The sequence below is a fragment of the Mustela putorius genome, unplaced genomic scaffold, assembly GCF_011764305.1.
Source record: "Mustela putorius furo isolate JIRA1106 unplaced genomic scaffold, ASM1176430v1.1 tig00003932_pilon_pilon_pilon:0A:0A, whole genome shotgun sequence".
Taxonomy (NCBI): domain Eukaryota; kingdom Metazoa; phylum Chordata; class Mammalia; order Carnivora; family Mustelidae; genus Mustela; species Mustela putorius.
This window is the reverse complement of record NW_025422077.1, coordinates 6,422,597-6,445,185: the sequence shown is the minus strand read 5'-3', so window position 1 is coordinate 6,445,185 and position 22,589 is coordinate 6,422,597. Positions and strand designations below refer to the sequence as shown.

The following is a 22,589-nucleotide window of genomic DNA, read 5'->3' as shown; positions in this document are numbered from 1 at the left end:
GTTTCTGAGTTTCATCTAGGATTAGTAGTGCTAGCAAATAAACGACCACACACTAGAAGTAAATAGTAACTATGGGCCAAAAAGGGAAGTTTATAGTACGGACAAGATTTTCTATTAGTTTAAGAAAGTGTATGATCGATTTCAGATTTTCATCCAAAGTGGTTGAAAGAGAATAATGTTTCAGCTATGCAGTAAATTCTATTTGTCTATTACATACGGATGTGGATACACTCTCTTATACCCAAATAGGAATTCTAAACTTAGAGAATAAGCCAACTGGATAAGTACGCAGGTTCTAGGAAATTTCGGTTGTAGGTAGGTGGCAGAACAATAGAAATATTCCCTTAAAATTACCCTAGTCTTTTTTTTTCTTTTTAGATTTTTAAAAAATCTTATTTTGAGAGAGAGAGAAAGAGAGTGCAAGCATCGAGGCAAGGGGAGAGACAGAGAAGCAGACTCCCCACTGAGCAGGAAGCCTGACGCAGGGCTCTATCCCGGAACCCCGAGACCATGACCTGAGCTGAAGGCAGACGCTTAACCAACTGAGCCACCCAGGCGCCCCCAAAATACCCTAGTTTTTAAATCAGTGATTTTTACCTTATTTTGTACAGTAACCTATACGGTGAAAGAAAGGCAGGGGAGAACGGGATTATGTGGAGTGTGATCTTTTTTGAAGGAAAGGAAGAATGTGAAAATTTAGAAGCATTAAAATGAATAACATATTAATAAGTGAGGTGCATCATGAACCTTAAAGAGCTACTCAGAAAATTCAAATGAGATTTGTCATTTATAGTAAAAATTAAATTGTATTTATTTGCCAAGTCTCACGTTGAGACAGAGACAACCGCTGAGCAGAAACAGACCACTCTCTCTGGTGGCCGTGCTCCTTGCTAACAGGTGGCCGGTAAGCTGGGGGTGATGTGGTGGGGGGCTCTCCTATCTGTACCCTGGTGGATGGCAGTTCCACACTCTGAGCAACAGCCTAGGTTTAAAAAAAAAAAAAAAAGGCCTACAACAATGGGGAAAAGCGTTCTGTGATCCAGGAAAAGGACCCGTGGCCTTGCTGAAACCCAGGTGCAGGCTGGGGACCTCCCACTGGGCCGGCTTTAGGACCCGCTGTTTTCCCACCCTTCAGGGACAGTGGAGACACCGACATCTGTACCTGCTTCTCAGCTTCTTTTAGGAGCTTCTGGAACCTCTCATCTTCCAGGACACCCAGTGGAAGGTCAGTCTCTCCCTGAGCTTTTAGCTCCTCCAGCTTTTGCCTCAAGCCCCTGAGGGCCTGCAGCTCATCGTTGAGCCGGCTCTGACGGGTTAGAGACGCCTGGAGGTCCAGTTCGAGGTCTAGAGATGTGCGCCCTGGGTGTTCTTGAGCTGTTCTTCTCAGCACTGGCTGGCAAACCGTCTGAGGATTAGAAAACACGACACCCTTATTATGCTGGCACTTGTTATTCTGCCCTTCCTCCTCCCCGGCACACGAGAGCACGAATTTCCCGGCTCCCCTGAAGGGAGGCACTGCCGGCCAGGTGAGCTGCTCTGGCCAGTGAAAGCCTTTCCAGGCCAGTGAAGCCTTTCCAGGCCAGTGTGAGATGGGTACATTCCTGTCCCCTGCTAGTAGGACAGCAAAGATTCGGAGGTGGAGGTCCCATCAGTGTGGGTCCCGAGTGAAGACAAAATGAGCACAGCATCTAGCCAACCTGCAGTAAACACCGAAGTAAGTGAGAAATGTTTATTGTTTTAAACGCAGAGATTTTTAAAAGTTGTTACCCTAATACAGCCTCCTAGCCTGGCCAATTTAGAACACAGAGCAGCCCCCTGTGAAACAGACATATGAGAAACTGACACTTCATCCATTTCAGGACCAGGGACTATTAACGACCTCTCCCCACCCGGCACCTCGCTTTAGCCATGATTTCTGGAGGTGCCCACCAGAATGCAGCTGGTCATTCTGACTCAGCCCCTTCCTCTCATCCATATGGTTAAATCCCAGCTCCAGGGGGGTACCTGGGTGGCTCAGTGGGTTAAAGCCTCTGCCTTCGGCTCAGGTCATGATCCCAGGGCTTGGGATCGAGCCCCGCATCGGGCTCTCTGCTCAGCAGGGAGCCTGGTTCCCCCCTCTCTCTCTGCCTGCCTCTCTGCCTACTTGTGATCTCTCTCTGTCAAATAAATAAAATCTTTAAAAAAAAAATTAAAAAAAAAAAATCGCAGCTCCTTCCTCGATTTCCCATGGTCTAATATCCACTTTCACCTGTGAATCACTGGTGCTCTTCCTGGATCCATCTTCTCCATTTAGCAAGAAATAATTATTGTGTTATGTGTGACTAAATGTCTGCTGGGCTGGGGCAGGGGGTGGCAGGCCAAACCCCAGGAAGAAAAGCCCTACTCATTAACCTTCAAAACTTGGAGCCGTGAGCCATGCCACAGGAAGTCAGGGAAAGGAGAGATCGCTCAGGGCCGGTCACGCTTCCTTACGGAAAGGAGTCAAAGGCGGCTGGGTAAGATTGCATCAGCGGAGGGGAACACGGAGGGTATTTTTTGCCCAGATGGTTGGCAGTGGGACTGGAAAATGAGGTTACTAATAAAAACAGGTACTTTGGGATACGAGAGGAGGGACTTGAATTTGAGAAGTACTTGGGCTTGAAGATCCGGAATGACGGTGGTGCTCGTGACAGATGGCGGGGCTGGGTGGGAGGGTTTGCTGTCCTCCTCCCTGTCCCAGAGCCCTCGCCCAGGGCTGAAGAGCTTCTACAGGCTGCGCCTTGTCCCACACCGCTGTAACATTCTCTAACATTCTTACTAGGTTCCCTCCGTTCAACCTCTGCTCTAACAAACATTACACAGCAGAATCACGGAGACACACACTCTCTTTGGCTGTATTGCTTGTTTTTCAGAATGAGAAATCCTTCCTAGTGGCTCTGTAGTCCTTTCTAAGGACTCCGATGTGCAGCAGTGTGCTGGCCAGCGCTTCACGAGTGGCTCTGAGGGTGCACGGGTGGGAAAAGAAGCATGGGTTGTGGGGTCTGCTGATTTCTATGGTGGAAGCACTCCCTCGGTAACTGTTTCTGTGCAGTCAACCGGCTGAGCCCAAGAAAGGAGCCGGGCTCCTTCCTTTCACCACCGCACATTCCACAGTCCTATGTGCTCCTTGAGTGCTTCCTGCAGACTGGGGCTTCCGGCAGGCGGCCCACACAGGGCTTTGTGCTTATTTAAACAACACATCTCTGCCCAACAGCTTAGTCAATTACTAGGACACAAGTTAGTAGTAAGCAAGTAACTTTCATTAGCGTTTCAGCTATAAGGAAGCAAGAACTGTTGAACTACTTCAACAGTCCAACCTTTTAATTTGTTTAAATATTCTCTCCGACTTATCTTAAGGCTCATTCAGAGACCTATGTCTTCCGGGAAAACCGGAGCTTTCCTGAAAGTGTCTGTTTGTTAAGCAAGCAGCGAATACTGTGTCTCCTTTATTGGAATATCCACCCCTCCGTAAAGGTCCTGGGTGTTACACTCTTGCTGGAGAGCCCGAGATGGTGTGGGGACACAGCACCATCAAACCCACTCAGCCAGCCCCTCTTCCATCGCTACCGCAAAGTGAATTTCCTGGCTTCGTTTTTACAGAATGGAAACCAGTGCTGAATGGCTGCTTTCAGGCACCCTCTGCCCCCAGTCTCCACAGGAGATCTTTGTCTCTCTGGAATCATGGTGGCTTCACGTAGTGGCCCACGTTGAGCAACGACGCTCAGCTGTTCTGGTATTTACGCTTCCCAATCTGTGACACTGGAATGGGTCGAGACAGGGAGATGCTGCTGGGAAATACATACCCTTTTGACCCTCAAACTGCGCCGCTCAGTGGAGTTTCTCACAAACAGGGATTTTTTAGCCAAGGTTGAGCTGTCACTGTCACTTCGATTCAACTGGCAACAAAGGATTAAAAAAAAAAAAAAGAAAATCACTGCATAACAGAGCGCTAGTGGTTTACACGTGAGAAGTTTATCAGGTGAAAGCAGGCCTCGAGGAGTTTGTTTCTTTAAGAAAATCCTCCCCAGACAAGCTTTTCTCTGTTCTATGCTTTTTCTTAAACAACTAAGTTTTTCTTACATAATTTCAACAATTGCCTTTTGGTGGTAGTTATCAGAACTCCTGCATTAAGATAATTACACATACTTGGAAATACAATTATCCTTTGATTTTTTAGCTAATTTGCAATTCTCATTTTTAAAAAGGAAGGTCTGGATAACATAGAGGCTTATAACTAGGTCAGAGCCGAGCCACAATTTAGAACCAACTAGGACGCCCTTGGCCCAGACAGCCCGTCCTCACCCCTTCACCTGCTTCAGGTCTCGGCTGAAATGGCACCTTCTCAATGACGTTTACTCTGAACCTTGCTTAAACCAGAGACCCTTGTTTTCACCATGCCCAATCCCCCTTAACTTACTGGACTGTTTTCTAGAGACTCGGTCCCCACCCAAGACATTTCATAACCTCATGTTTACTGGCTCAACTCACAAGGACATGAGCCCTGCAAGGGCAGGGCTCTGGGGCTCTTTTGTTCACAGAGGAGTTCCAACCAAGTGTCTAGAAACATGCTTAGCAGCAAGTGTTCATAAAAGCATCACCTGAACTGAATGAATAAATTTAGAATTCTGAAAATATTTTTTTAACCATTGTATAATTATTAACCTATCTTACTGTAAGTCATAACTACTTCTGGAAGTACAACTTGGCAAACTGATGCAAATCCCACCATATTCTCTACAGAACTCTGAATCCGATTCTGGGTCTAGAGGCATTATTAAAAGATGATCTGTGTTCGAAAACCCAAAGCGCAATTTTGGTTCTGCAGGATTAATGTGCTTGGATTATGTATGGCAGAAATACAAAAATATTCAAGTCTCAAGTCATTTGAAGTTTCTAGATACAGACTGAGGTACAAACATACTCAGAAGCCAGGTCCTTAATTTCACGTGTTTGCCGAATAAACAGCTTCGAGTTCATGAGACATCAAATTTGGGAAAAGGAAAAAAACACCCACACTGAGAAGCCCCCTACGAGTCTGGTCTTTCGGGTCTATTTCATAGCAATTTTAGCCACGTGTGTCTGCAGTTGGGAGTCTTTAGACTGCCACACACGGACTCTTGTCCGGGTTGGGGACACTGGCTGGCGCGACGGCAGGGCCCCGGCCCCCTTACCCGGCAGATGTACTGGTTGCGCTCCCCCGGGGAGAAGGTCTGCGAGCGCACGATCACGCTGCTGCGCACGAACGGCCGCTGCCGAGCGCTCAGGCCGCTGCGGTCTTTGGGGCGAACCGCCACCCCGGGGTCACCGGCCTCCTCCGTGTTGGTCTCTTTATCGACCTGGAACGGAAGTCAGAAATTTGTCAGGAGCGGACGCGCGTGCATACCGCTGTGTTCCTTTCTTCTAAGTACAAAAAGGAATATCCAATCTACAACGCAGCCTTGGACACCACTGGGGAGAGCAAGGCTTGGTGTTACTCTGGATGGGAGCCGGGCAGAGGGCTCTCCACGAAGTTAGGAAATAATCCACTGTGGGGAGGACAGGGTCACCCATAAATGGAGAAGCCGCCTTTAACCCATCAGACCCCCACCAGGAAAGCTGAGCTTTACATATGGTTCTGCAGAAAATCTTGTCTAAGAATAGTTCATTTAAACATTGTTCCACATCCCATTAGGTTTTTTCCAGGTTTTTTACCAGAATAATGATATAATTACATATAAGAAAATGAAAATATACTACAAGTTACAGTTTTCCATAGAATATGCAAGAATATATATTTGAAAATAGCAACGCTGTTGAAGCTGAGTTTGGATTTTAAGCATCTCTTTGGAAAGGTAACAAAAAATAAAATGTAAGTAAGAAGAGAAGTTTCTCAAAATACAACTTCTACAGGCACTGGCAGAGGTTTACTGTTGATCTTATTGCATAAAAGGATTCCTACGTGTCTCACGCTGATTTATTAAAGGAAGTCTCTGGTCAGGGTACAATACTACTTCCCCCAGGAATAAAGAACTGGAATTTCCCAGACCCCATTACCAACATCCCAAGTCTGCCAGCATCCTCCAACCTGAAATTGTTTCCTCCGTGTCTGCACGTGATCTTCAACATGCCTCTCTGTCAAGGAGCAAAGTTACTGCTGCCTAACTTGGCTGGCGCAGGCCGAGCCACCTGTGGCATTCCAGAGCGGACTGCAACCAGAACCCCACCTCACCAAGAGGAACTTTAAACCTTGACTTCAGGTTTGAAATGGAAATAAAACTCACATTTACAAAACTTAATACAATTAACTAGTTATCCTGGAATTTGGTAGTCATTCTGGAAATGCTTTTTAGTAAGTATGCTAAACGCTAGTTAGTGAATATTCACAGGACATTTATAGAGATCTAAATAGCACTATTCATTTTTTCTTAAAGTTTTATTTATTTATTTGTCAGAGAGGGAGAGCCAGCGAGCACAGGCAGACAGAATGGCATGCAGAGGCAGAAGAAGAAGCGGGCTCCCTGCTGAGCAAGGAGCCCCATGCGGGAGTCGATCCCAGGATCCTGGGATCATGACCTGAGCAGAAGGCAGCCACCCAGCCAACTGAGCCACCCAGGTGCCCCAGCACTATTCATCTTACATAAAATTTAAGTGAGGAATGAATATTTGGGGCCCACTGGAGAGTTTTACAGCCCGGTCACTGCCTATTTCCACAAACGTGTCTGACGACCAGCTTTGCACAAAATCCTAAGGCGGGACCACAGCCGAGACACAGATGGGCGCTGGAGCACGCGGCTGCGGGTGCTTACCAGGGTGCGTGGCCCGGCAGGTGGCGGATACCCGCGGGCCTCGGCACAGCTGCGGTCTCTCCCGCCCGCGTCCTCCTCCAGCTCGGGCGCGCTCGGAGGACACGAGCACGAGCCTGCCGAACGGCTCCCGTCTTCTGGCAACTTCACTTCGGCCTTTTCTTCAGCCGCGACTTCATCAGAGGCCTCTCGCAGCATGGCTAACCTGCGGCGAGACCAGAAGGGAGCCAGTAGGCCCCAGGTCAGGCGGGTGTGCGCGCCCCAGGCGAACGGGGCTCGCGCACGGTGACTCGAGCCGCGGCTGGAGCGCGAATGGGGACTGAAACGCTCAGCAGAGACCATCCGCGGCGGCCTCTCCAGCATCAGGCCGCAAAACCACACTTGCGGTACTGGAAAGCTGAATGAATGAAATTCGACCTAGTTCCTACATATTAAAATAGAAATAGTCTGAAAATCACATCTAAAATTTAACCCAGCCGTTTAAGAAAACCGACAAGGTACTATAATGTATGTACCTTGAGATCAGCTGTTTATTTATTATATAAAGTTAGTCATACAACAGGCTGGAGTGACTCTGCTAAAAGCGAATAAAGACGTAAGCACCGAATAAAGACGAAATCTCCATTATCTGGGTGCCTGACTGGCTCACTGAGAAGAGCCTGGAACTCTTGATCTTAGGGTTTTAAGTCTGAGCCCCACGTTGGGTGTACAAATTACTTAAAAATAAAATCTTAGAAAAATATATCCATTGTCAACTGTGCTTACAGGCTAGCAGGGGTAAAAACCCTGTGTAAAGGGAGTTTTACTACTGACATAAGAATCCTAATGCCATAGGATCGTGTCTTAACCCACTGAGCCACCCAGGCGCCCAGGATCGTGTCTTTAACAAAAGCCATGGTGTGGCTGGGGTGACATGGTAACGGGGGCTCTAGAGTGTACCCAGGGCTTAGAGTCCTTATAACCTGTATGGGCAGGAGCGCAATAGTACCGGCATGGCTTAGAATACCTCATGCTTTGTTGAGTTACATGTCCTTAGAACGGAAACACTTCTTCCACTGATAACTCAAAGCTGAGCTATAATTGTGATCGGTGACATTCTGACAACTTGGCACACGCCAGGAATTAAACACAGAGTCATGCAGCGAGCACGGGGCAGCTAGCAATGAATTCTGTGAGCTGTAAATTCCTCTATGCTACATACCAAGTGTATTTTTTGAAATGTAAATGAAACGAATTGTATTTTACATACACCAAGAAGGCTTGCTATTTAAAAATACCATGATGAACCTTATAATCACTCTTGTATTTATTATTTTTGCAGTACTGATTCATAACCATTGTAAATTGTAAAAGGCTTCCAATAACAACAAAGATTTTCTGCACTTTTTGCATCACTGTAGTAAGCTGTTTCTTCCAAATATCCAAGAGTTTGTTAGTTATGACATATCTTGTCATTGTTGGCTTGTAACAAATTTTACACACATGCATGCTATACATATGTTAACAGTAGTTCAAACATATCAACAAAAGCAACTACATGTACATTAAAATCAACCCAAATAATTTTATGTATGTACTTTAATAATTTTATGTATGTAATAATTTATTAATTATATTTAATGATTATATATTATATAATCATTATATATAATTAATAATTTTATGTATGTACTTTAAAGTTTGTTTTTAGAGAAAATGGCAACAAGAACTTTTTTTTCTTTTTAAAAAAATTATTGTTGTTGTTGTTTTTTTTTTCTTAAAGATTTTATTTATTTGACAGACAGAGATCACAAGTAGGCAGAGAGGCAGGCAGACAGAGGGAGAGAGGGAAGCAGGCTCTCTGCTGAGCAGAGAGCCCAATGCGGGACTCGATTCCAGGACCCTGAGATCATGACCTGAGCCGAAGGCAGTGGCTTAACCCACTGAGCCACCCAGGGACCCAGAACTTTTTTTTTTTGAATTAACATATAATGTATTATTTGTTTCAGGGGTACAGGTCTGTGAGTCATCATCATACACAATTCACAGCACTCACCATAGCACATTCCCTCCCCCATGTCCATCACCCAGCCACCCTGTTTGTTTCCAGATTAAGAGTCTCTTATGGCTTATCTCCCTCTCTGGTTTCATCTGGTTTCATTTTCCCCTCCCTTCCCCTATGATCCTCTGCCTTGTTTCTCAAATTCCTCATATCAGAGATCATATGATAATTTCTTTGACTGATGTATTTTGCTGAGCATAATACCCTCTAGTTCCAACTACATCATTGCAAATGGCAAGATTTCAGGTTTCTTGATGGCTGCATTGTATTCCATGGTATATATATACCACATCTTCTTTTATCCATTCATCTGTTGATGGGCATCAAAGTTCTTTCCATAGTTTGGCTATTGTGGACATTGCTGCTATAAACATTCGGGTGCACGTGCCCCTTTGGATCACTACATTTGTATCTTTAGGGTAAATACCCAGTAGTGCAACTGCTGGGTCATAGGGTAGCTAGCTCTATTTTCAACTTTTTGAGGAACCTCCATGCTGTTTTCCAGATTGGCTGCACCAGGCTGCATTCCCACCAACAGTGTAGGAGGGTTCCCCTTTCTCTACATCCTTGCCAAAACCTGTTATTTCCTGACTTGTTAATTTTAGCAGTTCTGACAGGTGTGAGGTGTATTTCATTGTGGTTTTGATTTGCATTTCCCTGATGCCAAGTGATACTGAGCACTTTTTCATGTGTCTGTTGGCCATTTAGATGTCTTCTTTGCAGAAATAAAGTTCATATCTTATGCCCATTTCTTGATTATTTGTTCTTTGGGTGTTGAGTTTGGTAAGTTCTTTATAGATTTTGGATACTAGCCCTTTATCAGATAGGTCATTTGCAAATATCTTCTCCCATTTATGGGCTCTCTATTCTGTTCCACTGATCTATGTGTCTGTTTTTGTGCCAGTACCATGCTGTCTTGTTGATTACAGCTTTGTAAGAGAACTTGAAGTCTGGAATTGTGATGCCACCAGCTTTGGTTTTCTTTTTCAACACTCCTCTGGCTATTCGGGGTCTTTTCTGGTTCCATATAAATTTTAGGATTATTTGTTCCATTTCTTTGAAAAAAGTTGACAGTATTTTGATACGGATCACATTAAATGTGTAGATTGCTCTAGGTAGCATAGACATTTTCACAATATTTGTTCTTCCAATCCATGAGCATGGAACGTTTTTCCATTTCTTTGTGTCTTCAATTTCTTTCATGAATATTCTATACTTTTCTGAGTATAGATTCTTTGCCTCTTTGGTAGATTTATTCCTAGATATCTTACAGTTTTGGGTGTAGTTTTAAATGGGATAGACTCTGTAATTTCTCTTTATTCAGTCTTATTGTTGGTGTATAGAAACACAACTGATTTCTGTGCACTGATTTTATATCCTGAGACTTTACTGAATTCTTGTATCAGTGCTAGCAATTTTGGGGTGGAGTCTTTTGGTTTTGCACATAAAGTATAAGATCATCTGCAAGAGTGAGAGTTTGACTTCTTTGCCGATTTGGATGCCTTTTCTTTCTTTTTGTTGTCTGACTGCTGAGGTTAGGACTTATACTACCATGTTGAATTGCAGTGGTGTTGAGTGGACATCCTTGCCATGTTCCTGACCTTAGGGGAAAAGCTTTCAGTTTTTCCCCACTGAGAATGATATTCGCTATGGGTTTTTCATAGATGGCTTTCATGATATTGAGGTATATTACCCTCTATCCCTACACTGTGAAGAGTTTTCATCAAGAATGGGTGCTGTACTTCATCAAATGCTTTTTCTCTATCTACTGAGAAGATCATATCCTCTCACACTGTGTTGATTTGCAGATGTTGAACCAGCTTTGCAGCCCCAGAATAAATTCAGTTCGGTCAAGGTTAATAATCCTTTTCATGTACTATTGGTTCCTATTGGCTAGTATCTTGGTGAAAATTTTAGCATCCATGTTCATCAGGAATATTGGTCTGTAATTCTCCTTTGTGATGGGGTCTTTGTCTGGTTTGGGGATCAAGGTAATGCTGGCCTATGCATAAAATGAGTTTGGAAGTTTTCCTTCCATTTCTATTTTTTGGAATAGTTTCAGAAGAATAGGTATTAACTCTTCTTTAAGTGTTTGGTAGAGTGATGCCTGGGTGGCTCAGTCAGTTAAGCTGCTGCTTTCAGCTCAGGTCATGATCCCAGGCTCCTGGGATGGAGTCCTGCATTGGGCTCCTTCCTCAGTGAGGAGCCTCCTTCTTTCTCCACCTCTGCCTGCTTGTGCACCTCTCTCTCTCTCTCTCAAATAAATAAATAAAATCTTAAAAAAAAAAAAAAGAGAGAGAGAGAGAAACGTTTGGTAGAATTCCTCTGGGAAGCCGTCTGGCCCTGGGCTCTTATTTGTTGGGAGATTTTTAATGACTGCTTCAGTCTCCTTACTGGTTATGGGTCTGTTCAGGTTTTTTATTTCTTCCTGGTTCAGTTTTTGTAGTTTATATGTCTTAAGGAATGCATTCATTTCTTCCACATTGTCTAATTTGCTGGTGTATAGTTGCTCATAATATGTTCTTATAATTGTAATTCTTTGGTGTTGGTTGTGATCTCTCCTCTTTCATTCATGATTTCATTAATTTGGGTCCTTTCTCTTTTCTTTTTGATAAGTCTGGCCAGGGGTTTATCAATCTTATTAATTCTTTCAAAGAACCACCTTCTAGTTTTGTTGATCTGTTCTGTTCTTTAGGTTTCTATTTCACTGATTTCTGCTCTGATCTTTATTATTTCTCTTCTCCTGCTGGGCTTAGACTTTCTTTGCTGTTCTTTCTCCAGCTCCTTTAGGTGTAAGGTTAGGTTGTGTATTTGAGACCTCTCTTATTTCTTGAGAAAGGCTTGTATTGCTATATACTTCCCTCGTAGGACTGCCTTTACTGCTTCCCACAGATTGTGAAGAGCTGTGTTTTTATTTTCATTTGTTTCCATGTGTGTTTAAAATTCTTCTTTAATTTCTTGGATGGCCCATTCATTCCTTAGTAGGATGCTCTTTAGCCTCCATGTATTTGAGTTCTTTCCAACTTTCTTCTTGTGGTTGAGTTCTGGTCTTAAATTATTGTGGTCTGAAAATATGCAGGGAATGATCCCAATCTTCTGGTACCATCTGAGACCCAATTTGTGACCCAGGATGTGATCTATTCTGGAGAATGTTCCATGTGCACTAGAAAAGAATGGAATGTTATGAGTATATCTGTGATGTCCATCTGGTCCAGTGTGTCATTTAAAGCCTTTATTTCCTTGTTGATCTTTTGCTTAGATGATCTGTCCATTTCAGTGAGGAGGGTGTTAAATTCCCCTACTATTATTGTATTACTGTCAAAATGTTTCTTTGATTTCTTTATTAATTGGTTTATATAATTGGCTGCTCCCATCTTAGGGGCATAGATATTTAAAATTGTTAGATCTTCTGGTTCAACACACACCTTCCTCATCTCTTATTATGGTCTTTGGCTTAAAATCTAATTTGTCTGATATAAGGATTGGCACCCCAGCTTTCTTTTGATGTCCGTTAGCATGGTAAATTGTTTTCTACCCCCTAGCTTTAAATCTGGAGGTGTCTTCGGGTCTAAAATGAGTCTCTTGCAGACAGCATATCGATGGCTCCTTGTTTTTTAATCCATTCTGATACCCTGTGTCTTCTGATTGGGGCATTTAGCCCATTTACAATTCAGTGTAACTATTGAAAGATATGAAATTAGTGCCATTGTAGTGCCTGTGAGGTGACTGTTACTGTATATTGTCTCTGTTCCTTTCTGGTCTATGTTGCTTTTAGGCTCTCTCTTTGCTTAGAAGACCCCTTTCAATATTCCCTGTAAGGCTGGTTTGGTGTTCGCAAATTCTTTTAGTTTTTGTTTCTCCTAGAAGTTTTTTTTTTTTTTTTTTTTTAATCTCTCCTTCTATTTTCAGTGACAGCCTAGCTGGATATAGTATTCTTGGCTGCATATTTTTCTTGTTTAGTGCTCTGAATATATCATGCCATTCCTTTCTGGTCTGCTAGGTTGCTGTGGATAGGTTTGCTGTCAATCCAAATTTCTACCATTGTAGGTTATAGACTCTTCTCCTGAGCTGCTTTCAGTATTTTCTCTTTGTCTCGGAGACGTGTAAGATTTACTATTAGATGACAGGGTGAGGACCTATTTTTAATGATTTTGAGGGGTGTTCTCTGTGCCTCCTGCATTTTGATGATTGTTTCCTTCCCCCAAATTAGGGAAGTTCCCCACTTATATAATTTGCTCCAATATACCTTCTGCCCCCTCTCTCTTTCTTCTTCTTCTGGGATCCCAATTATTCTAATATTGTTTCATCTTATGATATCACTTATCTCTTGAATTCTCCCCTCGTGATCCATTAGTTGTTTATTTCTCTTTTTCTCAGCTTCTTCATTCTCCATCATTTGGTCTTCTGTATCACTAATTTTCTCTTCTGCTTCATTTATCCTAGCAGTAAGTGCCTCCATTTTCGATTGCACCTTATTCATAGCTTTTTAAATTTCAACTTGGTTAGATTTTAGTTCCTTTATTTCTCCAGAAAGGGATTCTCTAGTATCTTCTATGCTTTCTTTAAGTCCAGCCAGCATCTTTATAATCGTCATTCTGAACTCTAGCTCTGACATCTCACTAACATCATTTTTTTTTTAGGTTCCTAGTAGTCGGTACTGCCTTTTGTTCTTTTTTTTGAGGTGAGTTTTCCCACTTTGTCATTTTGTCCGGACAAGAATAGATGAATGAGAGAACAAAATGCTAAGAGGGTAACAATTACCCCTGAAAAATATACACTCAACAAATCAGAAGAGACCTGAAACCAGGGGGGACAAGAAAGGAAAAAAAAAAATCAGGCTGGTGAGTAGAACAGAGCCACACACTTGATTTTCAGTGTATTTTGGTCTGTTAGAAGAAACAGGCTCCCAAAATTTTAAAGAAAGAGAAATATGTATATATATACATATATATTTCTCTTTTTCTCTCTCTCTCTCTACATATGTGTGTGAATATGATGAATGGATAGGTTATGACTATAAAGTTGAATATTAAGATTTTTAAAAAGGAATTGATAAGATACAAAGCTGGAAAGGTATTGATAAGATCAGATGTTGGTTAAAATAGGAAAGAGGAAAAATTTAATAAAAAAAGAAAAAGAAAATTAAAAAAAAAAATTTAAAAAATTAAAAAAATTTAACTTTGAAAGACCTAAAGAATCAGGGGAAAATAGACATGAATTCTATGTGCTGTATTCCCCTAGTGCTGGGGTTGTACAGAATTCTATGTGCTGTATTCCCCTAGTGCTGGGGTTGTGCAGTTCTCATTGATCAATAAACTTGGTCTTGGCTGGATGTTCTTGCTGATCTTCTGGGGGAGGAGCCTGTTGCAGTGATTCTCAAATGTCTTTGCCGGAGGTAGAATTGCACGGCCCTTGCTAGTGCCGAGTAACTAATCTGTGCAGGCTCACTCTCGGAGCTTTTGTTCCCTGAACGCTTTCCATAGAGCTTTGGAGGACGGGAACGAAGATGGCGGCCACCCAATCTCCCCAGAGGAGTGGAGCACTCAGGGCCCCATTCCTCAGTGCGTCCTCAGAGAAAAGCAGCCAACCCCTCCTGTTTCCCTGGTCTCCAGTCATGCTCTGTGCTCACCCGGCCTGTAAGCAAGTGTTTCTTTCTCTGGCACACGGCCCTGTTTGGAGTCGCCAAACCCAGCAGATTCCTACAGAGCACTCCTGTGCTGTTCCTCCCAGAGGAGGAAGGCAGTGGCGGGGGGGTGTCTCTCCAGATCTGCCACTTGTTGGGGTCCCTGCTGAAGAGCAGTGGCCTGAATGTGCTTTGGATCATGGTTTATGGAAACCCTGAGCTGAGAGCCAACCTCCTCGCCTCTATCTATGCAGTCATCCTCCCCGATCTAATACCTGGGAGCTCTGCTGCACTTGGGTACCACTGGTTGTTCTGTGACCCCGAGGGTCCTGAGACCACACTGTCCCCACGAGGGCTCCACTCTCCACTTAGCCTCTGGAGTGATGTCCCTCTGTGGAGCAGACTTCTAGAAGTTCTGTTTCATGCTCTGCTGCTCTCTCAGTCTCGCTGGGAGCCTGCTGAGGGAGGCTCCCTCTCCGCTGAGGTCTATATTTTCCTGTATATTGCCTCAGATTCACTTCTCCACACGTCCGACCTTCCAGAAAGTGGTTGCTTTTCCTGCTCATAGAACTGCTGCTCTTCTTTTCTTCGATCTCCTGTTGAGTTTCTAGGTGTTCAGAATGGCTTGAACTATCCAGCCGAATGCCTGGGACCGGATGAAATCTAGGTCTCCCTCTTCTCCACCATCTTGCTCACAACAGGTCTGTATATGTATGTGAATCGAGACAAAAACTATAGTAACATATGCTTTTTAAGGAGTGGTGGTGCAGAGAATGAGGAGGGAGCAGGAAAAGAAGATGGACATGGAAACAAATAGGGAGTGATCACTCTGAAGCGGTTTTCTAGGATGTGTGCTCTGACTTGCCCAAACCTAAACGCTACAATGGTACTTCTGGTAGCTTAAGGAAAAAGAAAGTAAGTTTTAAAATTTATGTATGAGTGGAAAATACACTACCACATCTTTTGAAACAGGTCTTTTTAGACTTAAGATTTAAAACAGCTCTGGAAAGAGTGTCAGAACTTAAGGAGTCAGGAACAAAGAACCTCTTTCCTCTGTTCACTCTGACACCATCCCCAGTGTCACTGTTGGCCTCTTTGACTCTCTAATGACTGAAGAGGGTCTTTCCTTCAGTGGCGGCTCCCTGCCATGGTGCCGCTTTCCAAAATTCCAGGGCAAGATCGGAACCCACGAAAGCCCCCTGAAAGTTTCTTAAAAGAAACGAAACACATCCTCTTTGAGTTCCCGGAGAGCAAAAGGAAACAACTGCGTTTACCAGTCTCCATCTGGACCTCGTTGCTCTTCTTCCTGCCCTGGTTCTTCTTCTTCTTCTTCCCGTGCTAACTGCCGTTCCACAGCCAGGAGCTCGGCTGATGTTCTTGCAAGTAAGGTGGACACGGCATCCTGGGGAGTAGAAAGCATATGGCAATGAACATGATCTACTGTGAGAAATGATTTAAAAACTCATCAGGTGGGGACGTAAGCTTCCAGTGGTGAAAAAGAAGGTAGTACAGGACCTAATCCTCCTGCTGAGAACAAATATGAAAGCTGAATAAAATAAAATAAAAAGCAACATATAAACAAACCTCCGGCTGTTTTATTTTTTATTTTTTAAAGATTTTATTTATTTATCTGACAGACAGAGATCACAAGTAGGCACAGAAGCAGGCAGAGAGAGAGGTAGAAGCAGGCTCCCCGCTGAGCAAGAGAGCCAGATGCAGGGCTCGATCCCAGGACCCTGGGATCATGACCTGAGCTGAAAGCAGAGGCTTTAACCCACTGAGCCACCCAGGCGCCCCCCTCTGGCTGATTTAAAGCAATGGAAGAATATCATAGGCAATCAGGACTAGAGGCCAAGATCCCAGGGAGGAGAGAAGTGCAAAGAGGTGAAGTGATGTCATTGCCACTCTTCTCCCTTGGGGACATGCGTCAGCTCTAGCGGTGGGGCATACAGGCTAAACTTGTGGCTGTTCAAAAGACTGGCAGTATCGATAGGATGCAAAGATGAAAACCGAGCTGAACCACCATGGCGGGCAGTGCGCAATAGGCCAGAGAGAGGAACCAGTAGTGAGTCCAGTCTTCTGTACAATATTCTTGATGTGCTATTTGCCATTCCTAAGTGGCATATGTGAAAGCAAGTGGTGAGAAACCAAATAAAACCCAGCTGTGAGGAGGCTAAAACAGGAAGCAGATGCTTCAGTTTCTTTATGGTCTCAGGTGTTTTTTTCCCTGGGGAGAGGAAAACTGGAACCCAGGTCCTCCAAGTGATCCAGGTGATCTGTAATCTGCCTTCTGGAAGAACATTAAATCCTCTCCAAAGCAAGGTATCATCCAGAGCCTCTACCATTCTTCATACATAATATCCAGCATCCACTGGAAACAGGACCCAATGAATGACTGAAGGCCAAGAACAGCAACAGATGAGACAGAAGAGGCAGGTCTACAGGTGATCCATATACTGCAGGTATTCAGAGAAGGAATTTACGTTTTTACAATCAGTACATTCACAAAAACTGATGACATGATGAAGAATTTCACTAGTGTATACAGAAAGGACACCACATTAGCACATCTGAGTGAAATTGCTGAAAACCAAAGAAAGAGAGAAAAATCTTGAGAACAGTGGAAAAAAAGATGCATCACTTTTGAAGGATCAGCTGTTCTCCGCAGCTCAACAGAACCAATGGACACCAGATGACAACAAAATGGTATCTTCGATGTGTTCAGAGAATTAACTGCCCACCTACACTTCTGAATATGCAGAAATAAAGTCCTTCACAAGTGGAAAGGAAGACACTGACAGATCTTCACTGGAAGAAATACCAGAGGGAGTTCTTCAGGTGGAACGAAAATGCCCAAATGGAAGCACACTAATGCTGAAAGAAATGAAATACACTACGAAGGGTAAAGATGTGGGGAAATCTAAAAGAGTATCGACTGTCAATAAAACAATAATACCTTGTAGGATTTAAAATATACGTACCTAAAATACATGACCAATAATTTCATGGAAGGAGGAAAGGGAATAAATATAAAGACTTTTAAAACTCTTATACTGCGTGGGAAAAAGTAAAAGCATTAATTTAAGGTAGCTTCTAATAATGCCAGGATACATGCTGTAATCACTAGGGATACAGCAAATAATAAAAGACTGTATTACTAATGATCTAGTAGGAAGGAAAATGAAATGTAAAAAATAAATGACTAATCCAAAAGAAGGAAAATGAAGAACAAAGAAATGTAAAAATGAGGAAAATGAAATGTAAAAATAATTGACTAATCCAAAAGAAGGAAAACAAGGAACAAAGATAGCACTGAAAGAAAACAAACAAGAAAATAGGGTCAAACCCAAATATATCACTAATAGCATTAAATGTAAATGAACTAAGTATTTCCATTAAATGGTAAAGATTTTAAGACTGGACAATAAACCAAAACCAACTCTATACTGCTTACAAGTGAAACACTTTAAATCAAAGAATTCAGAAGTGTTGAAAGTAAAAGGATGGAAAAAGATAGAACCATGAAAACACTAACCAAAAAAAGGGGCTGAGATAGCTTTATGAACACCAGACAGATTTTTAAAAATTAGAGCAAATAAAGAGGGACATTTTATAACAACAAAAGGGCCAGTTGAACAGAAAGCTACAACAAAATGCTAAATTTATATTTATCTAAGACTATAGACCCAAAAGTCAGAAAGCAAAGACTAACAAACTAAAAGGAGAAACAGATGTCTATAATCATAAGTTGGGAGATTTTAATATATCTCTCCATAACCCGTAAAATAAGAGAACTGAAAAACCAGTAAATGTGGAAGATTTGAAGGACAAAATGAGCAAACTTGACCTGCAGAATGCATGCCTTTCAACAACACACAGAACTTTTACCAAAATTGACCACATTCTAAGCCATAAAGCAGGATTAATATTCTGTATGATTGAAGAGTATATACTCTAGTCCCTGAAAACAGTGAAATACAGCTAGAAACCAATAATAAAGAGATAACTAGAAAACCCCACTGTTTGGGAATTAAGTAAACATACTTCTAAAAAAACCTCACAGACCAAAAAAGAAATTACAATGGAAATTATAAACTATTTAAAATTCAGGAATGGTAGCATATTTTCATAATCTCATATTATCAAACTTGTGAAAAACAGCCAAAGCTATGCTCAAAAAGAATTTTTTAGCCCTAAATGCATATATGGGTAAAGAAGCTTGCTAAGCAGTGATCTAACTCAAGAAGAAAAAAATATAGCACATTACACCTAAAGAAAGTAGAAGCAAGGAAATAATAAAAGAGCAGAATTAACAAAACAGAAAACACATACATAAATCGGAAAAAAAAAAATCAATGAGGCCAAACGTTGTTTCTTTGAATAAAATAAAACACCTGACAAGTTCCTGGCAAGAGGGAGAAAGAACAGAAATGGTAAGAATTACCCATGTCAGAAACAAAACAGAGAACACAGCAAAGTCCCAGCATATATAAAAATAAGAAGGTATCACGAATAACTTCGCCAAATTTTTGGTAATATAGATAAAACAGACAAATCCTATAGAAAATACTACTTTTACTAAAATGAATGTTAAGTACAGAAACCTGGAATAGTCCTATATGTAATAAAGAAATTGAATCTGTAATTAAAAAACATTTCACCAGCCCTTTTCAACTGGGATTCTGTGAGAATTAAGCCTAATGACCTCTAGTATCCATTATATTAAAGCAAAAAAAACAAAAACAAAACAAAAAAACAAAAAACCACCACCTAGATTGCCATAAATTACGTGTCATCCTTGGGACAAATAAGAAAGTAGTCATTGAAAACATTTTTTATAGTGCTTACTTCCTTTGCAGAGCCTTAGTTGATAAAGGTTCCTTCTTAAAAGAAAATTACAGGCTGGGCTGGTGAATTTTCTTGGGAATTCTTTTGAATATTTAAGGAAGATATGACACCCATCTCACAAAAACCTTCTGTGGAAAGTAAAAAAGGAATGCTTTCTAACTTATATTATGAAGCCTGTAAAACCTCGATATCAAAAAATGACATTACAAAAAAAGAAAACTAAAGATTAATTTCCCTCATGAACGTAAAGAAAACTCAAACACAAAATCAAGAAATCTAATCCAGCAATGTATATAAAAACATATACACCACAATGAAGTCTGTCCTATCCTAGGAATCCAAGGGTGGTTTAACATTCAAAAGTCAAGTCAATCAATGTATAATTCACCACATTAAGAGAATAAAAGAGATCAATCATGTAATCAATTTAAGAAGTAAACGGTAAAAATGTTTGATAAAATTCAATATCCATGCATAACAGAAAGCCTCAGCAAACTAGAAAGAGTAAAAAACTTCTTTAATCTGAGAGCAATTATCTATAAATAGCCTCAAAAATCATTCTAAATGATGAATAATTGCAAGGTCTCACTCTGAAAAAAGTATAGTATTTTCCACAGAGGTAGACAACTAGGCCAACAGAATAGAACAGGATACCCATGAACAGACTCCCCCATGTTCAGGTCACTGGACTTACGACAAAGATGACACTGTCATGCAGCTGCGAAAGAAAATTTTTCTACAAATGATGCTGGGTCAATCAGCTATGATGTGGGTAAAAAGGAATCTTGACCCCTACCTCACACCTTATACAAAAAGTAATTTCAGTTGAATTTAGATCTAAATGTGAACGGTAAGGCAATAAAGCTTTTATAAGACAATGCAATAAACCATCTTCATGATCCTGGGGTGGTGAATAGTTCTTAAATAGCAAAGGAAAGTACTGAGCATCCAGGGAAAAACTGATTGGTAAGACTACGTTAAGCCTGAGTCCTTCTTCCATTGACCAAGAGGCAACATTAAGAAAATGAAAAGGCAAGCCACAAAGTAATAAAAGATATTTGGAAAAAACCAAAACCTATTAGACGAAACACTCAAGTCTAAAATTAAGAACTGCTATCAACCTATTTTTAAAAAGAGAATACAATAGAAAAAAAAAACAAAAAAAATCTTGAACAGACATTTCACAAAAGATGACATCCATCTGGCCATTAAACATTATAACAGGGGAACGCACAAAACAGGAGAGTACTATCTATCTATCTATCACAACAGCTAAAATAAAGAAGATAAATAAAGACATGTAGGAGATGCTAATAGCAACACCACTCATAACAGCCTCCGAATCAGAAACTCAAATGTCCATCGACAGCAGAATGGATAAAGAAAGTGATATAATTATACGATGACCTCTCACGCAGCGCAGAGCATGAATGAGCTACAATTACACAAAAACACAGGTGAGATGCACAAACATATTGCTGAACAGGAGGTGCCAGACACCAAAGAACATGCACTGTATGATTCCATTTTATCAAGTTCAAAGACAGAAATCAGGATGGAGATGATCTTTAGGGGAGAGTGGTAATGACTAAATGGGGCACAAGGGAGGATTCTGGGGGTCCTGGGAATGGACTATACCCTGGGTGGTAGCTACACAGGTGTGTTGGCTTTGTGGAAATTCCCTGGAAAATTCACATTCACACGACCTTTGTACACTTTGTTAAAATCTCTCCATCACTCCTCTCTACAAAAGAAACGAGTTAAAGTGAGATTAGAATAAGATGACAACACTGTGAACCTAAGAAACACCAGTAGAATACTCATCCAGTAAAAGCAGAGCACACACTTTCCCAGGGGCACATAGAACATTCTCCAGGAATGGGAGCATATGCGAGGCCATGAAACAAGCTTCAGGAAACTTAGAAGGACTGAAATCCTACAAAGTATGTTCTATGACCACACTGTAATGACATAAAAAATCAATAATACAAGGAAATCATAAGAAGTAACAAAGATGTGGAAATTCACACATTCTTAAATAACCAATGAGTCAAAGAAGTCATGAGGAAAAATCAGAAAACACATAGAGATGAGTGAAAATGAAGACATATCAGAGTTGGTAAGACACTGCTCCCTCCAACAGCACTCAGCAAGAGATTTATAGCCAGGAGTGCCTGTGTCAAAGCAGAAGAAAGATCTCAAATCTATAACCTAAACTTCTACCTTAGGAAATGGAACAAGAGCAAACCTAAAGTAATCAGAAAGAAGGAAATAATAAAGACTACTCTCTCTCTCTCTAAAAAAAACAACAACAACAAAAAACAGGATTGTCAGATGGAGTCCCGTGTCGGGCTCCAACTGAGCCTGCAGCCTGCTAAGATTTTCTCTTTCCCTCTCCCTCTGCCCCTCTTCCCTGCCCCTCTCTAATAATGATAATGACAGAGTAGAAATTTATGAAATAGCAGATAGAGAAATATTAGAGATCAGTGGAGCCAAAAGGTGATTTTTCGAAAAGATTCAAAAAAGTAAAAACTTTTAGCTAAATTAACCAAGAAAAATAGAGAAAAAGTTCAAATTACTGAAAGTAGGAGACAAAGAGGGAATAGCACTGTCAAATCCACAGTAAAAAAATGAATTATAAGGGTTACTACAAACAACTGTTTGCCCACAAGTCAGACAACCCAGATAAATGAACACATTCTAGAAAGACACAAAACTACTCAAAGTGACATTATAACAAAGTTCTGAGTAGACTTATAATAAGTAAGAGACTGAATTAATAAACAAAAACTTTCCCAAAGTCCAAACCCAGAGGGTTTCACTGCCAAGTTCTACCAAACATTTTAAGAAGAATAATACCATTTCTTCTCAAACTCTTCCAAAAGACCGTTTACGAGGGAATACTTCCTAAACTCATTCCCTGAGGCCAAAATTACTCTGATGTTGAAACCAAAGACATCAGGAGAAAACTATGAATACAGGGGAAAAAAAAAACCTCAACAAAATACGAGGAAACTAAATTAATAACATAAAAAGGATTATACACTATGACCAAGTGGGATTTATCCTGGGAATGCGATGTTGGTTTGACATCTGAAAATCAATAAACCATATGAACAGAATAAAGGATAAAAACCACATGTCATCTCAAAAGAGCCAGAAAAGACCAGTTAAATCCACAGCTTTTACAATAAAACACTCAACAAACTCGGAAACGGATTTCCCTCCATTCGATGAAGGGCAGTTACAACAAACCACAGCAGAAATCATACGTAAC

The 22,589-nt window shown here is 41.4% G+C and overlaps 1 protein-coding gene across 4 annotated transcripts in view; it reads right to left on the bottom strand.

Moving 5' to 3' along the window:
- WWC2 (WW and C2 domain containing 2) overlaps positions 1-22,589 on the bottom strand; it is a 203,580-nt gene that overhangs the window by 23,053 nt on the left and 157,938 nt on the right. For 3 of the 4 annotated variants that reach the window (XM_004757690.3, XM_045069441.1, XM_013058971.2), the window contains exons 17-21: positions 15,739-15,866; positions 6,804-7,005; positions 5,190-5,354; positions 3,822-3,914; positions 1,163-1,405 (exon numbers count right to left, since the gene is read on the bottom strand). In XM_004757690.3, the coding sequence (XP_004757747.1) occupies positions 1,163-1,405; positions 3,822-3,914; positions 5,190-5,354; positions 6,804-7,005; positions 15,739-15,866 (831 nt within the window). Of the gene's footprint in view, positions 1-784; positions 983-1,162; positions 1,406-3,821; positions 3,915-5,189; positions 5,355-6,803; positions 7,006-15,738; positions 15,867-22,589 lie in introns of those variants that run through there. The other variant, XM_004757691.3, reaches the window with a different exon arrangement.